Source organism: Microchirus variegatus, assembly GCF_963457635.1.
Source record: "Microchirus variegatus genome assembly, chromosome: 18".
Lineage (NCBI taxonomy): Eukaryota > Metazoa > Chordata > Actinopteri > Pleuronectiformes > Soleidae > Microchirus > Microchirus variegatus.
The window spans coordinates 13,807,281-13,833,547 of NC_139819.1; the positions used below are offsets into that span (position 1 = coordinate 13,807,281).

The window sequence follows — 26,267 nt, forward strand, 5'->3', positions numbered from 1 at the left end:
CTATACCCGACTCTCCCCTGGTGCAGGGTCCCCGTCCCCTCCCATTCCTCCCCCCTTGACCACTTCTCCAGGCCCCATTCTTCTCCTGCAGGTTTTCTGTAGCCTCACCGACTGATAGCCCGTGAAGGCGGGGCTGATGGGGATGTACTTGAAGATGGGGTGCCTGTGAATGAAGTCCATTCCAAACGGCAAGTCATAAGATCTCATCCCTTCCAGTTCTGAAGCATTGACGCCAGCTCCTCGCTTCAACTTCTGGAGGCCTCGTTCCTCAGGAGAACCTGAACAGAAAGATGAAAGAGTGAATGATTATTCAAAGCCATCAGGGGGCGACTCCACTGGTTGCAAAAAGAAACCTCTTGGAACGCAAGTGTATGAGCCTACTGTCCATCCCACTTGATTTACAACGTGAGATGACATTTTCTTGAGGAATGAATGGTCTCGTTTCAGGTCTTCTTCACTAACACATAATGTCAATTTTGTACATCAGACAATTATGTACAAGTTGACAACAGTGTGGAAATGTCCATTTCCGGTTGCTTCACAACAAGAGTTTAGATTCTTATGTTCGAGTCCAACATGTTACGACAATCTTTTTTAGATATTCGAAAAACACAACTCGAACACAGTTCTTCTTCAAGGGTAGACGCGCTCTATAATTTCCAGTGTGTAACATTAAGGGAGGCTTAAGTGGCAGAAATGCAATATGTATTTTGTTTGTAAGTGTACAACTGCATTGAAATAAAACTTTTGAATAAGACCATTTATTGAAGGAAAGGCCTTGGTTTACGCAGGTCACCTTTTTGTGCCTATATGTTTCTACAGCAGCCTTAACAGACAGCTAACAGCTTACTACACATACACACACAAAAACAAGGCCAGGTCCACCCATGTAAACCCGCTGTATAAACCACCAAAATTGTTTACATTTTGCAAAGGTCACCATAGTTCCCTGACACACTTGTAAAAAGCATTGGTCTGCAATCTGCAGTCTCACCATTCGATGGGACTAATTATTACGCACTGAACCCTTTATCCTTATTTATACTGGTCCAGGTCACAGATGAAATTTAAGTTCAGGAGTCCTCCTTCCAGCCACATCGTCCAGCTCTACCAAGGGGATCTACTGTAGATGATACAACCACCCCACTATCTTCTATCTGCTTGTCAGTCACAGCAATGTTGTACAATTCAACAATTCTATCAATAATTTTTCATCCTGCCATAAACATGGCAACATTTTTAGACTCAGTAACATGTCATTTGTGAAAAATGGTGGATTAAACACTTACCAGGGATAGTATTGTCCAAAATGAAGGCGACAGAGCCTCCAACAAACATGGCCGTGGTGAGGAGGACATTCAGCACTTGGTCAATCTCAACTATTCCTGAGAAAGATTAAAGAACAACTTACTTAATGAAACAATGCTGTAATAGGACGAGAACTGAAACCTTTAAAAAGCTGGCATCAATCTCTAATCAACATCATTTTAACATGTTCAGCAAATTAAATGATTTCCTTAGGTTGTTAAGATGTTCCTGTGGGGTTTTTCACAAGAGAGGAGGAAGTTGGGTCTGTGTCTTATCCAAGTGTTAACAATTTTGACAGATAAAATCAACCAGTTTCCACTTTGACAAGACATACATTTTCAAATGATGGCCAGAATTGCAACTGGTGGTGAGAGCAGATGACAAATAAATGCATCCACAAGTTCATATACTGTATGTATTAATAAGAGGTTCACAAAGATGGAGAATGTTGTATACATGCATTTCTTTTTTAATCTGCTGCAGAATACATTTCCATTAATCAAAACTGTGTATGTAGAAACCTCCTCTGCACTCACCTGTCACCAGCGGGTTACTTTTGAGGTAGCTTGGCAACATCAGACCGAAGAAGATGGAGAAGCCCAGGACAAAGAGGTTTCTGGAGGAGTTGAGGTCAACAAACTGCAGGTTGGACAGTCCAACTGCTGTGATCATACCAAACAAGGTGCAGAACAGAGCTCCCAGGACAGGGTCGGGCAGAGAGGCAAACAGGGCGCTGAATTTACCCACCATGCCCAGCAGCAGCATCATGGCGGCTCCGTACTGGATCACACGTCTGCTGCCCACCTGCAGGAAGGATACCGGTCAGAGAGATGAAGACAGAGACCTGAATAGGCTCCAGTGCAGCCCTTATACCCCAAAGTTTCCATATAAGGGCTTAAATGCTCAAAGCATCTATTTTAAGCATGTGTTATCTGTTTTGAGAATCTTGTACAACTATAGTTTATCGCCCTGGCCACACGATGCAGAGCAGACATGTCTGTGCATGTCCACTTAAAAACTTGTTTTACCATGTTGATCTCGCTCTGCCCACTCTCTGGAGTGGTTCGGTTGGTTTTCCATTATAATATAGTACCTCCTCAACGTGGGCGGAGTCATCACTGCATGGCTGCATGAAACGGCTGTGACGCAGTTTTACACGCGGCAAACTACTGACTTGTAAAGCAGTCGTTTTCAGTGTAACTGAATCATCAGAACCAGTTAATTTAAACAAAGACTTGTTCAGTACTTCCTCCATGACCTGAGCACAGACTCCGTCTGACACAGTCACACTCGCAGGCTTTCAGCAGTGCTGTAGCTAAATACACCAGACTCCTCTGTTAAATTATGAGATTTTAGACATTTCCTTTGTGAAATGTTGGGAGATTAACCCACATTTTCAGGATTGTTAAATCTTTTTAACTGATCTACAGTTCGGTATTGTTCGGCTCTTCGGTCTTGCTCATGACTCTTCACTGACGACGTCACGCATAGTATAAGCTCAGCTTGCTTGGAACCACGCCAGAGCAGGTACTAAAAAAAAAAAATAGCGGGTACCAGGTATTATCGCTAATGGAAATGCATAATAACTGTTGCCGCGCTGGTGGAAAAGGCGCTTCAGATTCACTGATAGTATCATACAGAAAATAAACCACATTCTGAAATGTGGTCTGGTTGTGGAGGATTGTGAGCTGGCACTACATAGTGCTTCAGTGTGGGGCTCAGCAAGGACAGCAGAGCTTGATGAACATGAACACCAAATGGAAGCGAGTGGCGCTTTTGTGTTTATTGTGTCTTAACTGTACATGACGTGCATTCAACACAGGAAGCTGAATAAACGAGGCTTAATCAAGGATGTTTTCAGGTCAGAGCAGAGGTTTGCGAGTTTTGACAAAAGCTTGAAAATTATGTTTGTCTGCTTAGGTTCCAACGCTGCAACAGAGGACAAACGATTTGACTTGTATGCGTGAAACCAATCAGCCTGTAATCCATGTAAAACAATGACTTTTGAGCTGCAACCATGGTAACAACAGCAACATTTGGCGTGTTTGTTTGACAGTTTTTAAGAGTTGCCAGTTATTTTTTTGACGAAGTAAACTTTTCAAAAACTAATATGAAATGAATGAAATGCAGATGAGGTCTCGCACAATTCAAAAGCAAAAATAACCTTCGCAGAGATCAGATGCATTTTACCTTTGTGATTCCCAGGACACCTATATTTGGACTGGAGGAGGTAGATCCATTTCCTGTGCCAAAAAGCCCGTCCAGCACACAGGAAATACCCTCCACAAATATCCCCCTACAGAGACAGAGGGGTGGAAACTAATTACAGTGTCCGACAGACAGTAAAACATCCTTGCTGTACTTCTGGAGTGAACAAATACGAGCATAAATAAGACACTGAAGAGTTGCCTACCTGTTGATTGCATGGATGGGAGGCGGAGGAGCACCAGAGAGACGAGCACAGGCATAGTAATCTCCAATGGACTCGATGATGCTGGCCACCACGGCACTCATCATCCCAATCACACCTGCTGCTGTTACAGTTGGAAAACCCCACTGGACTGCAGAGTTAAAAGTTAAGACATGTAAAGCAGCTGCATTTAGGCACAACATTTTCATGTTTTTATTCATCATCGTGTATCAGGATATGCCAACAATCCTCTGCCTCTTCACTTACAAGGATATGGGATCTTGAACCACGGCGCCGCCGTGAGGATTCCTTGACGTGCGTCTGTGCGGGCGTAGTACCCGTATTTGTCCTTGTCAGGCGGGAAAACGTCCGTTACAGTGAAAATGAAGCATAACAGCCATGACACCAGAATGGCCATGATGATCTGATGATGAAGACATAGAGAATTAAAAAAAAAAAAAAAAACAGTATCTTAGTTTTAATGAAGTATGGCACATATGAGCGATCATCAGTGCGATTGATGGCTAGTATTATCTAATATGTGCCTGGTTGCAGAACGGGAGTTCAGATTCTTATGGGTGATGTGACAACCGATGGCCACTTTGTCCAAAGTCTATATTCTCCACCACATTTGCCAAACCACAACCATGTCCATGTTATTCTGTACTCTCCTCAAATATTTAATTGTATCTATCACATGAAAACATTCAAAGACAAGGTCACATGTATAGCAGATAAAAACAGTTGTTTCATGCCAGCTTGTAGGACATATTAAGCAGACTGCTAGGTAACGTTGGTGTGAATTTAGGAGAGTTGTTATATATTTTTTAAATACAACCAGTAGAGGGCAGGGTAGGACACATTTACACCCTGCACAGTGGTATGCAAAAGGAAAATCGCTTTCCCTCCTGCAGAGGAAGGAGATTAGCTCTGGTGAATAATGTGCGACTTAGATGAGAACACAGTTTGTGGTGGTGGCAGGGGGAAAGTTGTAAAGACACCAAACTAAATTTATTAGGTGAGAATATTTTCTCAAGAAAACAAATCACTAAGTGGTGTCCAGTTACAGTTTGTACTAAATACAAAAACATGAGTTACATCTTGTATTTTTTTTGTTTTTTCTTTTTACAATGTGTACTTACAGGAAACATTTTGAAGACCTGAAGTTTATAAGAAGTCCAGCCTTTCTTGGCTTTGTAGACCGGGAGAGGGAAATTAACATTTCTGGCATACTGCGAGAACAGCAACACCAAGAAGATAGTCCTGTAGACAGAAACAGCCGTGAGTTTGGTGGGTCACAGAGTCATGCTATATTATCTGTTGTACCATATTCTTGCATTAAAAAACAAATCCAGTTTGATCTAATTTTTCATGTAACTAAGGACTCAGTGCCCTCAGAGCCAATTAATTATCCCAACTGTATGAGAGAGAATCAGTCAGTGGAAATAACACGGAGAGTTCGTATGTCCCCATAGAGTAAGCACCATGTAAACAAAGGTGACACAGCAGAAACCTATGTCACATCACTGTATATCAGGTTTGACTCTTTCAGTATCTTCTTCATGACCCAATACCTTCATTTAATAGGTTAAGAAAAAGCAGACCTGTCACATCACTATGATAAGCAAACGCTTGTTATCTGTAGGCTCAGGTCATACACAGATAAACGCACCACTGCCATAACACACTTTGATAGAGATCATTGCATGAGTGTTTACTTACAGCATGGCAATGCCCCAGTGTTTTCCAGCCCTTTCCCCTGCAGCCTGGAAACCAGAAAGGCCGATGAGTGCTACAGTGGGAGTGATGGTCAGGGGTCCGATGTACTTCAGGAGGATCCCGGGAAGACCAAGGGCTCCAATGCACACTTCAATCAGGCAGGACACGATGATGGCCCCCTGGATCTAATAAAACAAAGCAATTGCTATGGATTGCCCCACTTAAAGGACTCATATTATACACTATTTCTCTAGTTCCCTGGTGTCCTAATGAACATGTCTGTGACATGCTTTGGTCAAAATACCATAAGGATGAAGCACCACAGCAGTTCAATCACCCTGCCAAAACAGCCCTGTTCAGAACGCTCTGTTTAGTCGTATCTCTTAAAAAAATAAAAAAATAAAAAAAGGAAAACGAAACTAAAGGGACAGGAAATATCAGCCACAGAGGCTACTGGGAGCTAACAGCAGGTAGCATTTGGGAAAGTGATCATTTGCAGGCTCTAGCAGGCACATTGCTATGTATCCACTGGACAGATAAATTCTCTGAGGCTGGAAGTTTGTGTAGGACTCTGTGCTGCACTGTGGAGCCACGAAAACTTTGCAGACTTCCGTTGTTTGGATAATGTTGCCCTCGTCTCAAAATATTTAAAGACCTTATCCCCACTTCAAACTGTAAACAACACATTTAACTTACAAAACAATTTTAGATTGCAATAAATTTACATTTTCCCATGTCTGACAATTTTTGGAGTTTATTTCGTGCGATTTCTGAAGATGCGTAACTTCACGTGTACGCGCGGCCCCGAGCTGATCTAACAGGGCGAATGAAATCGTGATTAAGACTTTTTAAGGGCTTTTATTTTCCCTAAATTGATTTATCAACCTTTAATACTTTTTAAGACCCCGCGGACATCCCGTAAATACTGTTGTATGTTAAATATTTTCAAATCTTCACCCTAAATCGGCCACTCAAGACCCACTTTCAGATGTGCTAAAGTTGCAGTGGGCATTTTTCTTAACTTTTCTTGTCTGACCATTTGCCAAATTTCCACAGAAACAATTTTAGCTCTGACATGTAAGAGAGAGGCTATGTGAGGACACAGCAAGTGAGTGGGCGTGTATCCTGCCCACTGCACCTTGAAGCTTCAGGAAATATATGATCAACCTTTAAAAGATAATGATCATAAGACAGAATATGGGTTCAGATCAATCAGAAATCATTTATCATTTCATGTGACACTGGAGCCAACCATATTTTTGATGGAACTCATGCAGACAAGTGTTAGGGTTAGGGTTAACCCTTATACTCCGCTAAGAGAGTCATGTAATATGATTAGTGACATTTTGTTTGCAATACGGTTGGAGAAGATTAAGTTACAGCCACCTCATATCCTGTTTTTTCAAAAGATTATCTATGTTTGAGTGTTAATCTTATTTTTCCTGCCGTTTCCCATCTCACAGTCCTCTCTTCCTGTCGCCATTCATCATGTGCACATTGGTGTTACATTCGACAATAGGATCCAGTATGACTGACAAATGAAACCGGTAAGCTCTGTACAAATATGCAATATCAATAACAGTAACTATGATCGTCATTTCAGCTCACTTGGATTATCTTTGTTGACATCAGAGGACGTGGTGCTTTCTTATTTGTCCTGAGGACATTATTGCATATTACGCAGTTCTGCCAGCTCTGGAGGTTTTAGGGGATGTTTACATAATGCACTACTGGACAGCTTTCTATAATACCCAGTTACTTTTCTGACCAGTCAAGACAGTTTCAATGTTTTCCCCTTCCACAGTCATGCTATTTGTCTTTTGTTGCCTCACCTCTCGTATCCTCGGATGCCAAATTTCCTCCGTGTTGAAGAGCTCGGTGCTGTTCAGTACTGGAACCTCTGGTTAAGTAAAAAAAAACAACATGGACATGAGATCACAAAATAGGCAAACTTAAAGGAAGGGTTGCTCAGGGTGTTTTCAGATATCCTGAAGTTAATTTCAATAAATTTTTAAGACTTTCTCAAGACCTTCTCAAAATATTTTAAGACCTTATCGCCACTTCAAGCTGTAATCAGCAACATATATTTAACTAAGATAACAGTTTTAGTTTGCAATTAAATCTACAGAGGACAACCATACAAAGGAACAAAGCTTGAAAGAATGAATTAACCTAAAGGAAAGGTTTATTAAAATAAACAAGTAACTCTTTGACTTAAGTATTCATGAGTTTCTTGTGTGCGATTTCGGATATTATTTTGTGCCAGGACGAGCGCTTTTGCAGGCACAAGATGCGTGATCGATGTTTTTAACAAACACGGGGAGGAAAAAAAATATATTAATGCCTTTTGCAGTCAAACTGAGCAGACACATTTTAATACCTCATGAAATCGAGATTAAGACTTATACTTTATAAGGGCCTTCATTTCCCCAAAATTTCCCAAAACAGATCTATTAACATGTTGAGAGTTTTTTTCTTTTGTTTTTACTAATGAAACAAGTTCTCAGATTTTTCAGCATCTTAAATGCTAATTTCTTCGCTCCATTTAACAAATAATGGATTATGGATATTAACCAGTAAATCCCCCAAATATCCTTGAAGCACACATCGTGTGAAGACGGGATTATGAAGATGCAACCCAGAAATTTCATTGCGATCATATAACAGATGAGGTCGTCTACAATAAAAGAAAGGAGTTACCTGTATTATTACACTTCCATTTGTCCAGTGACAGGATGGCTCTGGCTGGTGCCAGGAAGGCGAAAGCACTGGCTTGGAACAAAGGTAACCTAAAACAAGCAAAGCATGGTTTAGAAATTACACCTGAATAATCATTTAGGACACGTCTAAACATGGTTGGTTTTCAGCTCTGTGTTGAGTCTGAAAAGCATCCAGGTGTTTGGGCTCAGTTAAACACAAAAGGGCATAGAAAGACAGATTTGCTGGAACATATTTCTCTCCATGCCACGTTTTCCTTTCCTTTTTCTCTCAAACCATAAAACACTACTCAAACCCTTTGTATACTCATACAGTAAATGTCACATTTCTATTACATAAGTCAATGGGCAGCCACACAAAACACAACTATGACAGGTGGTAATGATGGTGGAAGGATGTCGTACCTTCTGATCATAGATCAGAATACAGTAAATCGATTGTAATGATGTCAAGTTAGCGTGAGTGTAAATGGAAGACGGAAATGCAAAGAGAATTAATCAGCATCAACAATGAGGTGAATTTATATCTAGAAAGAGACATTGAGCAATTCTAAAAACACTAGTGACAAGCACACGACTACTTTAGACAAGATTCCAATAATCATATATGTACATGTCTTATGTGTCACAACCCACAACTGAATAAGAATTAAATTATAGATTTCCTTCATCCTAGATTTATAATTTATTTGCATTTTAGTCTGAAACTAAAACAGTTAAACACACATGCTGGATTCAAATTCATTAATACAAGTATAGAAGTGATTATTTAAACCGTGGATGGCTAAGATATAAGGGAAAATCTCAGCAGGTAGTAATATCTCTTTACCATCACCAACTTCTGAGATATGATGAATTATAAATACAATTTAAATAAATATTTTTAAAAATAAAATGTAGTACTAGGCTTGTTGGTTATACAGAGCATTTTCTAAGAATAGCACTGTAGATGTTGAGCATGATTTTATTTTCCAAGCATCTTCCTAATTTCTACTGCATCATGACAACAAACTCAGACACAAAAACTTAAGCAACTAGAAAAGCACTCAGAGAGCGCAGACCTCCTTCAAGGCAGTTCAGTGCCTACAAAATACACCCTGCCGGCGCACCTGGGTCAGACAGCGAGTGGTGTAACCAGTGATAGCATCTACGGATCACGCCTAAAATATATATTCACTTGTTCCTGGTTTCATTGCGGACATTTCCTGAAAATTTCATCCAAATCCGTCCCAGATTTTTCGGGTTATTTTTCTAACTAACAGACAAACAAAATAATAAGTAACAAGATGTCCTGCAACATCTGTTGGTCACCATTTTAAAGATGCAGCAGGAGCAAGACCATGTGTTTTCTTTTAAATCAAAACTGGTGTTTGTTCCATAAACTGAGTAATATTTTCCCACAGAAACCTCGTAGCTAAGAGAATAACCACAGCAAAAGCAAGACTTCTCGCGATCAATATAAACTGACAATTTTTAACCAAAAACCTCAGAAAAAAACCCCAACTTATTCCACATTGAATAATCTTAAATGTATATGTTCTATGAACACATCTAAAAACAAATAGGGTGATTAAAAGGAAAATACTGCAATCACACTTATCCAATCCTTGAGAAACATCTGTGCCCTTTCCAATTCGACTTGGCACCATGACTCACCACAAGCGTTTGCATTTTTGTTGTCCACCATGCAAAACAAATATCAGGTTTACTGCAGCCATTTCTCCCGTTCATACTGGCCACTAAACCACACCACATGCTCAAGACCATTTTTGTTTTTCCATTTACAAAAAAGGACACACTGCACTGTTAGTTTAGATGAGGCATCAGTCAAGATCATAGATTGTGTCAAAAAGAACAGCGAGCGGCCCTGAATGAGGTGATTCATCTGCAGTGACACACCAAGGATAATCATGAGACTGTGAAGAGCTTGTGACACCGTGATGGAAAGATGAAGTTTATTAGAAAATGGAAACAGAGAGAAAAAGATCACCTCAACACCTCAAGAAGAGACCTGACTGGGATGAGATAATATCCATGGCAACAGGAGGTGTCTCATGTCAGTCAATACATGACGTTATTGAAGATAAAGCAGGTGGATCACTGTTTAACTCACAAGTACAGTCAATATTTTTGTCTGTGTGAAAAAATAACAACAATGATCACAACTAATGAAATGAGAGAGGACAGAGAGGTAAAAGGAAAAAAGAGATGTGTTTTTTTTTTTAAGCAGTCAGCATGGGGCAAACATAAGGTCGCTTTCACACTGTGCTGATCTGCTGTCTCTCACACAGCTCTGTCATTCTCACCAGTTGTGCGTCTCTTTCTCAACTACCACAGAGCTGCTTTGGAGCCTCTATCATAATCATAAAACATACTTATGGCAATACTCCTCTGTACTAAACTAAATACTAGGACTCTTCGGTGTAATGTTGTACATCTGTTGATATGGGGGGGTGTGGGGGGGGGGTGGGAGAATGAAATCAAGGAACTGAAACAACGGAGTGGCTTTTACTTTGAAGCAGGTGCAGGATGTGCTGTGTTTGTGACAAACTCCATTGATCCAGACATGTTTTTTTCATGTAAAGTTGTAAACGGTCTCATTACTCATGCCTCAATGAAAAGAGAGCGATGTGCCACAGGGCGTAAGGCGCTGCACAGATCTCACATTAACAGAATGTAGGGTCACACAAGGTTCTGCTGCTGCCGACGTGTACATAATGCTGCAGCCACAGACTTCCCACATGCTTAACAGACCGCAAGCACGGGCGAATATTTGTTTTAATCAATTATAGCTTCAACATCACGCACATATGCCCGTGACAAAGTGAACGGTTGATGCACGTCTTAAATGTGTGGAATTTCTATCGCTGCTTTCGAGAAAGACAACTGCAGTCACATGAATCTGACTAATCTACACCAAGCTCTTGACAGCGACAATACAGCAATAATTTAAATGTTATAATATGCTGTCAGGTCCCTTCCCAACAAGTCTATTCTTATAAACGGTCACTTTGCCGTTCTGGAAATACACTTCGCCAAGCCAAAAAAATGTGTGAGCAAGCATCTACTTAAATGTATTAACACACACTCACACACACTTAAACCCACTCCAGAGTGACATGAAGGGTGAAGGTGGAGAAAGAGGAACTTGTTGACAAGGGGACCTGTCGCTAAGTGGCACATAGTGACACATTTAGGCAAAGGGGGGAAAAAAGGCTTCTCAGAGGAATTTAGTACATTTAAAATGGCACAGAATGTAATTCAGCGCCTTTCTCACAGTCATACCTTAGAAAAACAAAGATCAACAACAATTATATATACATTAGTAACCCTGTCAGTTAACAAAATTAATTATTTGTTACTTAAAGCTTAAAGGCCTTGGTACAGTTCCACACACAGCACATGTGGACCCACGTCATCAACACACAATGTACAGCCTGCTTGTGCATTCAATGATTTTCGGACTGTGTATTAAAGCTCCCATAAAACGGAAGGATGAATTAACGCTGTTTTTTAACCTCGTTTATGAAACCCTGAAGGTTCGAAACAAACAGTTCAGCTGATGTTCAGGTTTGATGGGATGTATAAAGAGAAGGTGCGCAGGACTCGGCCTACGCACGGTTTTATAAATTTGAGAATTTCTTTGCGTACGTACTTTTCAAATTTTGTGAGTACGCCCTCTTTCAGTATGAAAGCTGCGCACTCTTTTATACACGAGGCCCCTAGAAACTACTCAAATTAAATTCCATACTTTTCCATGATGCGTAGGAACCCTGTATGAGCCTGCTGGTCTGAATTGTCTGTATCTGTCTCTGCCCTGGGATTGTCAACATGCTACATGTGACTTTGATTTGTTTTACACTGGACAACATGCACCACATATTGGACACAAGCACCCTCATACTCCACTGGTACTCACTTCCACACCTCATTGCACATTTACGCTGTACTGTATTTTTATCAATAAACACTCGTCTTATTTAATGACACACGTGCCTTATCCATGTTTTGTTTGCGGCCCTAGAGTCAGGCTTAACAGAGACGCACTACGGAGCATGCGGCATGTCTGCGGAAGTTTACCAGGGCCTTAAGTGACAGCATGAGTCAATAATCTTCATACAAATATATATACGAATATTTGTGACTGATGTCACCTTTTGCAGCAAGTAAACAAAACGGTTTTTTTCCCTCATTGCTTTTTTTTTTACTAGGTAATTGAATCTGTTGTTTTTCAAAATGTGCAGACACTGAGGAGAGAAATTGAAGGAACAAAACGTACAACAGTCTGGACACTGTCTGTGTGAGGCAGTAATGTTGTGTGTATGTACCTGCAGCCCACTGTGGTCTGCAGCAGGGTGGTGATCCCCACACAGAAGAAGATGGTCCCGATGAGCTGACTGGTGGCCCACTGATCGAACCCCACGCACATCGCCTCAGCAAGGAGGAACGGCACCGCGATCGTCCCACTGAAACATGTCAAGTAGTGCTGCAAAAACAAGAAGCCATTCAGTCAATGTGTGTCTTCTGTGATTTCATCACGGCCACATTGTGCCAAGTAACGGTCTCAACGATCCCAGTGCGTCCCTGAATGTGTCCTTACATCCATTCACAGAAACCACATTCAGTGGTGGTTTGAGGACATTTGTCCACAGTCCTGAGTAGCATGAAAGCAATCGTCATACATTCATTTATCTGTAGCCACAACCACATTATTATTACTGACCGCCATATGATTTGCTTTTTTTCTCAGAGTATTTCCACACAGAGAGAAAAATATCTGTTACCTACCTGCAGCTGTGAGCTGTGGGATTAACATCTGTACTGTGTGAGCTGATCACATATAGACAGAGTTTAGTACAGGTTTGAATTAGGGATATATGGATTATCTGCGCCGATATTCTGCATTTTGACGCATATCGGCATAGGCCTATTTTTAAATCCGACGGTCGATTAAATTTCAATTTATATATATATATATTTCTATTTCATCCTTACTGACCGCCAGAGGCGGTGCTTTAGCACTGGATGTCTCCATCTTGCGCATGCGCAGGTCGAGTGTTTATACCAACAAAGTCACCCATGACCCCTGATGACGCCGGCTAGCCTATATCTTCCGGTGACATCAGAGGATCTGTTCCTTTTCATCTTCTCGCTTTGCAGGTAGACGCATGTCAGCGAACTCTAGCTGAATTAAAGCGTTCATTGCCGCTCCGTCGCTGGTAGCCTTGTGACAATCTGTCGGAGCTGCGAGCTGCTCGCCCTCCAAGGGCTGCGACGAGCGGAGACGGGAGGTTCGTCGCGGTTCGCCGTGAACACCCCGTAATAGAAGTTGGATCAGCCAACGCTACAACTGGCTGAGTATACCAGGCGTCTTTCGCCTCCTTTGAGAATATGTCTTCTCTGTAAAATTAGTCGGTGAAGGCGTTGTGCGCTCTCTCCCGACATTTCCGTGTGTTAATTACGGGCGCTAGCGGTTAGCATTGCCTGCTCGACCTAGCGTCTGTATAATCGGTACACAGCTGATAGTACCCGCTTTGTTGCGGTCATATGTTGGTGAAGAAAGTGCATCTGTACTACTATATCTGTGAGTAATTGTACAACTTGTACCGTTTTTTATCTGTACTTTTCCATGTATGAAGACAGCATTGCTTTAAGACACAGAGTCTGTGTAATCGCTACACAATTGGTCGTACCCGCCTTTCGTTGTAGTTGTATGTCGGTGAAACCCCGACACCCTACTTATGCTGTATCTATGAGTAACAGTACAACGTGTACTGCCTCTCTCCTTTTTTACTGTCATGTGTCGGTGCAGACAGCGTGTGTGCTCTCTCTTCGACATTTGTGATTTAATTACAGGCACTAGTGTCAGCACTGCTACTTAATCTAGTGTCTGCATAATCTGTACATTATACATGTCAGTGAAGCCAGTGTACTCGCTCCCTCTCCTGACATCTGTACTACTGTTATCCGTGAGTAACTGTACAGTGTGTACCGTTTCTCGCTTTGTTTTTTCATTTCATGTGTTGGTAAAGACAGCGTGTCCGCTCTCTCTCCCGACATTGGGTTGTTGCGCTGGCGGTCAACATTGCTAGCTTGACCTAGCGTCTGCATAATCGCTACACCGCTGCTCGTACCCACCTCCAGTTGTAGCTTCATATGTCGGTGAAGCCAGCGTACTCACTCCCTCCTGACATCTGTATTTCTGCTATATCCGTAGAAGCTTGACCTAGAGGCTGTGTAATCGGTACACAGCTGGTTGTACCCGGCCCACCTTTCGTGGTGGTTGTATGTTTGTGAAGCCAGCGTACTCGCTCCCTCTTCCAACTTTGTACTTCTGCTGTATCTATGAGTAACTGTACGGTGTGTACTGTCTCTCTTTTTTACTCTCCTGTGTCGGTGAAGACAGCGTGTGCGCTCTCTCTCCCGACATTTGTGATTTTAGTTACAGGCGCTAGTGTCAGCACTGCTTGCTTGACCTTGCGTATGTGTAATCGGTACATTATACATATGTCAGTGAAACCAGTGTATTCGCTCCCTCTCCTGACATCTGTACTACAGTTATCTGGGAGTAACTGTACAGTGAGTACTGCTTTTGCTTTGGGTTTTTACTGTGTTGATGATGATGATACACCGTTGGCTGTACTCTTCATTCTAGTCCCCTGTAGTAAGCAGACGTGTTCCACTAAGGCTAACTGCATTGGATACCTGATTGTGAAGGCAGTGTGTTCGCTCCCTTTCCCATCGCAGGTGTATACTACTACCTCTAGTAACAGCCATATCTTGAGCTGTGTTGCTAGGCGGGATGGTTGTATTTGGCGCAGCTAGCCAACCTTTTGCTGGTGAAGGCAGTGCTCTCGCTCCCACTCCCAGCATAGGCAGGTGCTGTTGCCCTCCAGTTAGCAGAAGTGTGAAGAGCCCACTAAGGCTAACTGTACTTGTCTGTGCGACACCTGTTGGTGAAGGCAGTGCGCTCGCTCCCTCTCCCATCACAGGTGTATGCTACTAAACGTCAGTAACAGCCACATCTCGAGCTGCGTCTGCTCGGTGGCGACAGTCTGTATTGGCGCAGCAAGCTGGCCTTTGCCGGTGAAGGCAGTGTTCTCGCTCCCGCTCCCAGCATAGGCGGATGCTGGTGCCCTCATAGTTAGTGTGAAGAACCACTAATCCTAACTGTATTCGGCTGTGCGACACCTGTTGGTGAAGGCAGTGTGCTCGCTCCCTCTCCCATCACAGGTGTATACTACTTACCGTCAGTAACAGCCACATCGAGCTGTGTCTGCTCGGTGGTGACAGTCTGTACTGGCGCAGCAAGCTGACCTTTGCTGGTGATGGCAGTGTTCTCGCTCCCGCTCCCAGCATAGGCGGACGCCGTTGGCCTCATAGTTAGTGTGAAGAACCACTTACCCTAACTACGGCCGTGCGACACCTGTTGGTGAAGGCAGTGTTCTCGCTCCCTCTCCCAGCATCTGTTGCTTCTCCCACTCTACAGCCGCCGACTGGCACCATGCTTGGTGACCACTCCTGTGCGACCTGTATGGCCTCCCTGCAGCCGGAGGACGGTCATGATAGGTGCCCTCCGTGCCTTGGCCTCGAACACCTGAGGGAGGGGCTGTCGGAGGATCCGTGCATGAACTGCAGCTTCATGCCCAGGGCAGTGCGGGTTGCCAGACTGGCTGAGGAACACCTGCTGGGTCATGTTCCGGAACCGGACCAGCTGACCCCAGCCCAGCGACTGCCACCAGCACAGCCTAATCGACCTCGGCTGCAGAGGCTGTGGGCGCCCCCTCTGGGAAGAGGGTCGAGGAGTCTAAACTGGCCTCCAGGGGGGACCAGCTGACTGAGGAGTTAAACTAGATGAAGACCCTCTTCATAGCCGTCCAGTTCTGGGATCGGTGCAGTGGACGCAGGTTTTTCCGCTTCCCCGCTGCCACGGTCGAACCGGAGGAAGATGTACTCTCCGTGGCGGCTTCAGCCACCGAGTTCACCAACAATGGGGCCAATGTGGTTCCCCAAGGTGCTGCCTCACACACCCTTGGGGTGAGCTCCCGCTCCCCAGCCAGCAGTGGCGGGTATAACTTCATGGGTGCCACCATTCGCATGGCCCCACAGGCTCAGCCGGCTCCCGCCAGTGCCTCTTCAGGCGTGAACCAGCCCAGCTCCCCCACTGTTTTGACTCGCCGCCAGTGGCTAGCTCAGGGGAGATTCAGTGGCTGATTATCGGCTTCTTTTTCCAGCAGCAGCTCAGCTACTGGACTGTTTTAACCACAGGCCCTTAGGTGATTCCACCTTAACCCCACAGGTACAAATTTCAGTTCCGACACCCCCAACCTACAGCCTGGTCAAATGACCATTATACGCGACCCGGCAGAAAAAAACCCTGTCACCATGGGGTTCTACTCAACTTACTTTCTCATGGAAAAGAAAGACGATGGACTCCGCCCTATCACTCAACTTGAGGGGACAACAGGTTCCTGAAGTTCACGAAGTTCCACATGCTCAGTAATGCAGTGGTTCTGCGTACTGGCTTTTACAGGGGAATGGTTTACCTCTTATTCTTGAAGGACGCGTACTTTCACGTCCCCATAGCACCAGGCATTTTCTGCAGCCTGCTCTCAGGGTCGCCATTATCAGTCCAGGGTGCTCACTGCTCCCGTTCGGCCTCTCCCTTCACCACTGGTGCTGGCCAGGTGTGTGGCAGCAGCCCTCTCCCCCCTGCAGTCGCGGGGCATGAACATCCTCAGAGTGATTTTCACAATGAGCTGCCTGGTTCCCCCTCAGAGTACACTTTTCTAGGGGGGTGACTCCGGATGCTGTTGCCATGAGGGCCTGTCCATCACTTCGGCGTGTGGACTACATCCTCATCCTCCTTCTCCTCTTCAGAAGGGCCGCTGCTTGCGCTACACCCAGTATATGCGCCTCTTAGGCAAGCTAACAGCTGCTGCCACTGTGGCTCCCTTAGGCCCGCTGCCACTACGCCCCCTTCAGAGGTGGCCGAACAGTTTTCCACTTGTATGCCAAGTGGCACCAGCACAGGAAGCTTAGGCATCACAACGCTGCCTCCTTGGCCTCCTGCCTCCTCGGCCTGCTCTAACCCCACGGAGGGTGAGATGGTTTCTTCTTCAGGGCACGCCCATGGGCGCCATTACATCCCCTCGGGAGACTGTCACACAGATGTATCCCTAACAGCTACAGGCAGTGCACATGGCACTGCAGCTTTTTCTTCAGTTCCTTCAGTAGAGGCATGTGCTAGTACGGTCAGACAATGTCTCAACCGTCTCTCTCTGACATAATTGCACACACTCTGATGTAGAGGTGGTATTTAATATCTGGGATGTTTTTTCGGCAGGGCAGAGGGGGATCTCTTTGCCACAGAGGAGTCGTCGACCCACTGCCCCCCTCTGGTTCTCCTTGACAGAGAAGGCCAGCCCTTCTCAGCCGCGAGGATGCTCTCGCACACGATCGCCCAGAAGCTCTTATCTATGCCTTCCCACAGAGCCGCTGATTCCTCAAACACTGCAGAGGGTCCTCCAGCAGGGCCACAACCTGCTACTGGTGGTCCCCTTTTCTGGCCAGGGATGACATGTTTTCCTCTGCTGCACAGGCTCTGCTGCAGCTCATCGCGGCGTCTCCCCGACAGGTTGGATCTCCTGTCTCAGTTAGGGGGCCAGGTCTGGCATCCTGACCCTCATTGCCTCCAGCTCTGGGTCGGCCACTGCAGGGCACGACCTCCGGGCAGAGTGTTCAGACACAGCCCAATGTACCACACTGAAAACTATGGAGCTTTCTACCCAAATGCAGTATGTGAACAGGTGTAAACTGTCTGCCTGGTGTTCCGACGGGGGCGAGGGCCCCGTCTACTATACAACTACAACAATTCTGTAGTTCCTACAGCCACTCCCGAATGGCGGACGGGAGGGCTTATGTGGCGGGCTTTTCCTCTCGACACACTCAAGTTGATGACAACACCGTGGAGTGCCACAGACTCGTGTCCTTTTCCTTAAAGGAAAGCCTCAAGGCTACAACTACCAAGGGTACAGAGAATTCTGGCTTGGGGTCTGCCCCGGTGCTGCCCCCCCCCCCCTTGAGTTGAAGACTGCCTTCCTCCTCACCATCACTTAGTAAGGAGTGCTGAGGAGCTACATGCTCTCTCTGTGAGGGACTCATATCTGAGGTCGAACTCAGACTCAGATGGCTCAGGGGTCACTCTGTGGCCAAATACGGGCTTTTCCTCCTCAGGTTCTGTCATCGTCAAACCTTAATCCTGGCACAGTTTATCCTCCCAGCAGGGGAGGAAAGGTCATGACAGCCGTGCCCTGTCCAGACCTTAAGAGTCTATATAACTTCGACCGCGAGCTTGAGACGGTCAGAACAGCTGTTTCTCTACTACGGCGTACTAATAAGGCCGTGCTCCCTCCGAACAGTGACTCTCACACAGAATTATGGACATCATCACTCAGGTGTACAAACACGGTGGTTATCCCCTGCCATCCGGGGGAGGTGCCACTCTACTAGGGCTGTCACTACATCATGGGCGGCTCTGCGCGGCGTGCCCCTGGTGGGCATCACCAGCTACCCTCTCCAGATTCTATAGGGTGAATGTGCCGCCTCTACCTTTACTCTCACTGAGGTACGTACTGGCATTCCTCGTGACTTTGTTGTTATGGTCATCCAGTGCTAAAGCACCGCCTCTGGCGGTCAGTAAGGATGAAATAGAACGAAAGTTACGTATGTAACTACGGTTCTATGAATCCTGGATGACCGCCAGAGCGTTCTGTCACTCGGAATCCTCGTGGTTTCGCGAGAAGATTCTGCAGGAACAGATCCTCTGATGTCACCGGAAGATATAGGCTAGCCGGCGTCATCAGGGGTCATGGGTGACTTTGTTGGTATAAACACTCGACCTGCGCATGCGCAAGATGGAGACATCCAGTGCTAAAGCACCGCCTCTGGCGGTCATCCAGGATTCATAGAACCGTAGTTACATACGTAACTTTCGATATATATATATATATATATATATATATATATATGTGTGTATGTATATATACATACACATACACCTTTACGTGTGTATGTATATATATATACATATACAGTATGTACATATATACACATATAGATACACATATACATATTTATATATATATATATATACACACACATATACATATATACATACACATGTGTATGTATATATATATATATATGTGTATATGCATACATGCATACAAACATATATACATACACGTGTATGTATATATATATGTGTATATGCATACATGCATACATACGTATATGCATACGTATATGCATACATGCATACATACGTATATGCATACATGCATACATACGTATATGCATACATGCATACATACGTATATGCATACATGCATACATACGTATATGCATACATGCATACATACGTATATGCATACATGCATACATACGTATATGCATACATGCATACATACGTATATGCATACATGCATACATACGTATATGCATACATACATACATACATACATATATGCATACATACATACATATATTACGTATATAATAATATATATACACATTTATACATACATATATATGTATATGCATACATACATACATATATATTATACGTATATAATAATATATATACACATTAATACATACATATATACACATTATTATACATATATACACATATATAACTTATAAGAGATGCTGCTGACCCTGGGAACCTCCTGCCCATTTTGTTTTTATTTGAACTTAAAACAAAGATAAGTGAAGGATGAAATAACATTTCAGTTATATTGACAATTTGTCAAACTTTATTTACTCTACAAAACTTTAGGGAGCTATTTATTACCTCCGCCAAGGAGGTTAGGTTTTAGCTGGAGTTTGTTTGTTTGTTTGTTTGTCTGTCTGTTAGCAACATAACTCGGAAAGTCCCAGACACATTTGGATGACATTTTCAGGAAATGTCCGCCGTGGGACCAGGAACAAGTGATTAAATATTGGGCGTGATCAGTATACGCCATCACTGGTTACAACACTTGCTGTCTGACCATAAGGTCATCACTAGTTACAACACTCACTGTCTGACCATAAGGTCATCACTGGTTACAACACTCGCTGTCTGACCTGGGTGTGCCGGCAGGGTGTATTTTGTAGGCACTGTGCCAACAACTTTGTTTTTTTATATGTTGCCAAAGTATCAATGCTATCAATGAGTAGATTTTCTAAAGAGGGGGGGGGGGGGCTGAGCTGTCTTGGCAGAGGTCTGTGCTCGGTCATGCTGCTGAGCCTGAGAGCTTCCAGCACTTTTTGTTAGAATTTTAAAACAAACATGCCTATTGTCTAAGATAAAAAATAAAAAAAACCTTTAACATGATGCAAATCTAAAAATCTGTTTAATAAATATATGCTTAAAGGCATTTAAACGAAGTTAAGTGTTTAAAAATGTTGACGCCAATATTTTCACTTTTGCAAATATTGGTCATCGGCCCCCTTGACTCCTAATAATCGGTATCAGCCCTGAAAAAAACATATTGGTCTATCTCCAATTTAAATGTCCCAAAGGTATCCTAAATTTAAAAAATCAGATTAGATCTGATGGAAAAAAAAACACATTCAAACAAAGGTGCTTTGTACCCACGGCCACAATACTAACACCAAGTCATAATTTCATTGTCTAATGATTATAACCTTACTTTATAGTGCTTTGATTCACTCAGGGCTATTTTGCTCTCTGTGAGACTCACCGAAAACAACATGTTGCTCTCGCTAACAGACGTGATGTCAGCGAGGGGTGAAGCCTGTGCCAATCTAATGTGGTCACAGCAGACACAAAAGTGTCAGTGTCGAACAAAGCACACCACCAAAATACAGTGCTGCGCAAAGGTCTTAGGCCACCGTTCGATCTGTTGTTTTAGCAATGCTACAATTATTACAATTACAATTATACTATAATTATTTCCTCATCACTTTATTGGAACAGAGCCGGTCGAGTCTGATTCCGTCAGAGATTCCTTCCTCTCCACTGATGCCTCGTGCTTGTTCATTGGGTGAATTGTTGGGTTTCTCTTCCAATAATAATATTGTGAAGGTTTCCAGTGCCTTGAGAAAATGCATGTTGTGGTTTGGCGCTATACAAATAAAATTGAATTGAACCTTTTTCAGTTCATATGGTGAGAATTTAAACACGTCTTTTACTCTGGTATTGAAAGCACACTAATGAGAGCTCATACAGGCCCAACAGTGTCGTCTGAATAATTACCTGTAAGCCCAAGAATACACACAGGTACCAGGGTGGGGTGTCTTCAATGGTATAGATCATATCCATCCTTCTTGCGTCCATACTCTCTGTGCTGTCCAATGTCTCGGACATCGAGCTCTACACGGAGACAAACACAGAAATGTAGTTCTTTAGCGTTTTGTTGACTTTGTCCAGTGCACTTTGGTTTATGGATCAAACCACAGAAAAGAGTTGTTAATGTTTAAGAGGCATCAGGTACGTTTTAGTGGCCCCCGCAGTTCAAGTTTGGTCACCGTCTTGAAAATGGTAAAAGACAAAGGGGACTTTTCCTCAGATCTAGTGTGATGTTATAATAAAGAACTCATGTGTGAAAAAGACAACAGATACCAGGTGAAAGCTATTTTCTTCTCTAAATCATTATGGAAACCGAATGCAGTTCCTTTCAGTGGCCAAAAATATAATATAGTGAAAGCAAAACTTGAAGGGAACCAATACAAATGTGGGTGGTGGTGTTTTTCTATTGCACATTATCTATCGTATACTGTCAGTGTTCGTGTTAATGTGAGAACAGCCAATGTTTTTAAATTAAAGACAAAAAGGAGCTTGAAACAGGCAGCGAAAGAGAAACTAAATGAATAGTGTGCGTGTGAGGAGAAAACAACACGCTCCATCACTGCACGTTTTTCGCCTGACCTACCTTTTCTGCACCTTGAATATCTTTTGTGTATATGGCCATTAGTTCTGTATTCTCAGTGTCCTGGTCTCCACTGGCACCACCGACTCCACTGACCACCACCTAAACACACACACAGTCAATTTAGATTTCTGAGATAATATACCGTACTGTGCAAAAGCCCTAGGCCACCACTGAGTTGTTGTTTTAGCAATGCTACATACAGTGTAATTATTTCTCCATCACCTCATTGGAACACTGTGTGCTACGTGAGATGGGGCAATGGAATCGATGCTTTTAGAGAGTTCTACCGATGTCTGTTGCATTTCTTAACCAAACACAGTCAACACTGCACACACTGGTGGCCTCAATAAGTTGGACAGTTAAATGATTAACAAACAGACAATCTTTGCATTTATAGATAGATAAGTGAAGTAAACGCAGTGGCATGATGCACTTAAAAATAAGGGCCAGGGATAGTGAAATTAAAAAGAAAATGTACATACAAGGATAGGAACAACTTGAATATAGGCACCTGGTTAAAGCCCACCACAACAAGTGTAGTCAAGCTAGGCTTTATGTGTGTACGTGATTTTATGCATGACACCGCTACTCTTGTGATTTTTCTCATTGACCTTGATGAAGCGCTGGCCTGGAGCCGAGCAGACAAACAAAGGAAATGGAAGGACAGTGCTGCAAGAATGTGCAATAAATTGCCATGAAGTAGACAGCTTGCGTTTGTACACCCACAAAACTACATTCCATGTACAGATGAGTGGGAGGTGAAAGAAGACAACAGGTTTTATTTAATTATAAAAAAAAAAATAATAAAAAAAAAAATATAGAAAGAAAAATAAAGGTGTGATGTGACCCAAACCTTGCCAACCCTGTCTTTTTTTAATAGTTCCATTATGAGCTCATTGGTTGGTGATGACTGAGTGGATATGCCTCAGTGGAAAAACTATAACCTTAACATTCAGAGCCATGTACCGGTATAGGGTAGAAATCTGCTCCATGTTTGCTCTCCTCTTCATATTTTACTCCCTCACTGCCGCTGTCCATCGACTTGGAGGTGGTGTTTTTCCCCACACCCATTCTTCTGTATTCAATGTTGTTGACCTCCTCCTCCTCCTCCTCTTTCCTTATCCCTCCTAGGTCTTGCTCTTGTGTCAACACTGCAGCTGACTCCTTTAGTCTGATGACATCGTCCAGGACTGCCTCATCTGCTTGAAAAAATAGAGACAAAAAAAAACTGCCAGATTACCATCTTTATTGCGGACTCGTATCCTGATCGTGCTCTTGACATCAGAGAGGCCGCAACGCCGTAACTCTCGTTTGATTTATTACTTTTTGTGTTTGGGAACAAATGTCAGAGTTTATTTCCTTTATTAAATGTGAATATGTTCTGCTTTCTTTGCTCCATATAACAAATCACAAAAACCCCCCCAAAAAACCTCTGGCCTATTATTAGAGAATGAAAACAATTGTTAGCATATGTTACTAATACATAAATACCCATGTTGTCAGCAGGTCACTGAAACAGGTGGAGGAACATAATGATCCGACTTCTGAGTTTCACTGCCTGTTTTAAGGACATGAGACACTTGAGTCTGAGTGAGTCTGAACTGCAAATGCTTACAAAGCTGTCCCTCCATGTACTTATACAGTAGTAGTGGTCTAATTAACTGTAGAAATATCTGTAAAAAAAAAAAAAAAAAAACACTTCAAGGAAAAAACAGCAGAACAAACTTGGACACACTCATTCCTCATGCCTGTACCAATCATATCGTTTTGAAATCCGATTCCAGGGAAAAACATTTACTGAACTCTAATTGAAGCATTTCCTTTTGAGCAACGAAACAAATGCATCTCGTGACTTCCTTCTCCCTGGACTTCCTTTTTCTTGGAAGGCAAAAAAAAACCAAGTTCTCACGTGCGATCACATGTCGTGTCAACAGTCGTGGTTCATGAAACATTAACCTCTTTACTGACCAAATCATGTTGGTATTATCGATTTCTAATTCACGTTAAAGCAACGGTACAAAACTTAGTGACCCGAGGGCAACTTGCACCCACTGTTCATTGGATGACATTAAGGAATTTGGAATTCTTTTCACAATTTAAACTAAATTTCTGTTCCGATTGTACACACAAAGAGTACAGTACAAGAGTACAAGAGGTTGCTTGTATTGACTCAGATGTGAATGGTACCCAACCCTATTGCACTGCCCAAGAGGAACGTTTCATTTACTTGTTGAAGTAAAAGCCGAGCCAGTGTTTATTGTAGCGTCACAACAGCTGGAAACATGGGATTTAACTGGATATACTGTAATAACAAACTCCCTTGCGTAGCGCTAACACTTCATTCTTGTTTGTCTTGAAAATCATGTTGTGACTGAAACATGTAAGCCTTCAAGATTCTTTACATTAGTGCATTTGTCTATACAATGTTATACTCTCAATCCTTTTTATATTTTTTCTAATATTCGTAAAGCCGTTTACATGTTCTTGATACTTTATATTTGTAGTTCGTCACTTACATTTTTAGAATTTTAGAAGAATTACCTTGTTGTTGAAATGTGCTATACAAATAAACTTGCCTTGCCTTACATCTTTCTATATCTTAAGAGTTGTAAGGCGCATGATGCTGTGCAGCTGTTGGGATAAATATAGTAGGTCTACCCATTTTGAGTAGGAAACTGTGTATATGTGCCTTGTTGCTGCTGTGAGGACAGTGACAGTTGTGCTAGTGATCAGCCAGTTATATTAACATTTTGTACATGCTACATTTATTTATTAACTCAAAAAAGGCTAATAATATCTTAAAAAATAATGCAGCTTCAAAATGAAAGATGTTGAGAATCAATGTTTAGTGCCATATTGACCGATACGTCTACAATCATTACACCCGTACAGAGTTCAATGTGGGCCTTTATATAATTCATGATAAATGATAAAAAGGAACTGATGCATTTTGGGACTTTTAAAGAGTACTACTGTACCACTGTATCTCTAAAACGTAGATAGCAAAGTTGCCAGTTTCAGTACTTTATACTCATGTTTTCAAAAATACACATGTAAACTGTGCAGTAATAGAATGAGTAATAAAAAAACAAACTAAAAGTGGTTCAAATAATTGTCTGTTTGTAGTGATCACCAAATAATTCCCATTGAATTTCACAAATGGGCCCTTTGCACAGCAGAAAGTTCAACAGGTCTTAAAATCAAATGTGTAAAATTAATTAAATAAAAACTTCTTCCGTTCCTGGGTAATTGCAGGTTTACACTGTTCAGATTTTATGGGGGCAGTAATGTTGTCAGTGCTTTTCCTGCTGAATCATGTCAAACCGTGCAAAGGGACCATTGTTAAAAGAGTAAGCACAGATGCCTGCACTGAAGCCACCGACCGCGCATTTAATATTTCTAGCACCCGAAATAAATCATTTTTTTTCCCCCATCCAACCAGACTCCCTGCTTTCAGTGTAAAATGTTGGGATAAGTGTAATACCTAGTTGACACACCCCTTCACTCTTGTCAAGCTGGGCAGCTGGAAGCATCTGTGGGGAAGGGGCAAGAGAATGGGGAACAAGTGGTGGTAGAAGATAATGATTAGAAAGAATGAAAGAGAAAAGGAGATGGGGAACAAGCGGGGAGGAGTGAGGCAGATGGGGGGGGAAAGGAGGAGGACACAAGTTAATTTGACAGACAGGATTAACTCACAAGCAAAATTAATAGTGTGAACTAAAGGGCCACCACAATTCATTTATCACCAACTATATATATATATATATATTTTAAATTCTGTGATTTTCACTTCTTAATTATGAATGTGAATATTTTCTGGTTTCGTTGCTCCTCTATGAGAGTTAACTCAAAATCTTTGGCAAAAACAATTTGAGATTTGAGGATTGATTGAGGTTTGGTAAACAGTGATCGACAATTTACTGACATATTATGGAAGAAAACAGAATAATAAACAGAATGTTAGATGCAGCCATAAAGCCAGTTATAAATGACATACTTATATTTGCTTTGAATGTATTGCTTTGAAGTTGGGGTGCAGGCCTTTTGAAATAATAAAAAAAGGCTATACCAATTAAAACTGAAGCAACATTAAAGGAAAGGAAGTTTTGAATCGATTTAGAATCCTTGAGGATAAAAATCACAATTTTAACATGGATCCATTTGCTTTGA

At 42.6% G+C, this 26,267-nt stretch overlaps 1 protein-coding gene across 2 annotated transcripts; it reads right to left on the reverse strand.

Moving 5' to 3' along the window:
- slc23a2 (solute carrier family 23 member 2) lies at positions 1–25,630 on the reverse strand (the record flags this gene model as incomplete). 2 transcript variants are annotated; one of them, XM_083904838.1, is made up of 15 exons in its annotated part: positions 1–278; positions 1,290–1,385; positions 1,845–2,112; positions 3,499–3,604; positions 3,722–3,869; positions 3,986–4,142; positions 4,861–4,981; positions 5,441–5,622; positions 7,270–7,337; positions 8,138–8,226; positions 12,483–12,640; positions 21,422–21,538; positions 22,098–22,196; positions 23,064–23,296; positions 25,582–25,630. In XM_083904838.1, 15 exons carry the CDS (start codon positions 25,628–25,630, stop codon positions 1–3), a joined length of 2,169 nt encoding a protein of 722 aa, XP_083760964.1. The 2 variants fall into 2 exon arrangements, with proteins under 2 accessions (XP_083760964.1, XP_083760963.1); XM_083904837.1 differs by having other exon boundaries at positions 23,064–23,299.
- Positions 25,631–26,267: the final 637 nt, after the last annotated feature.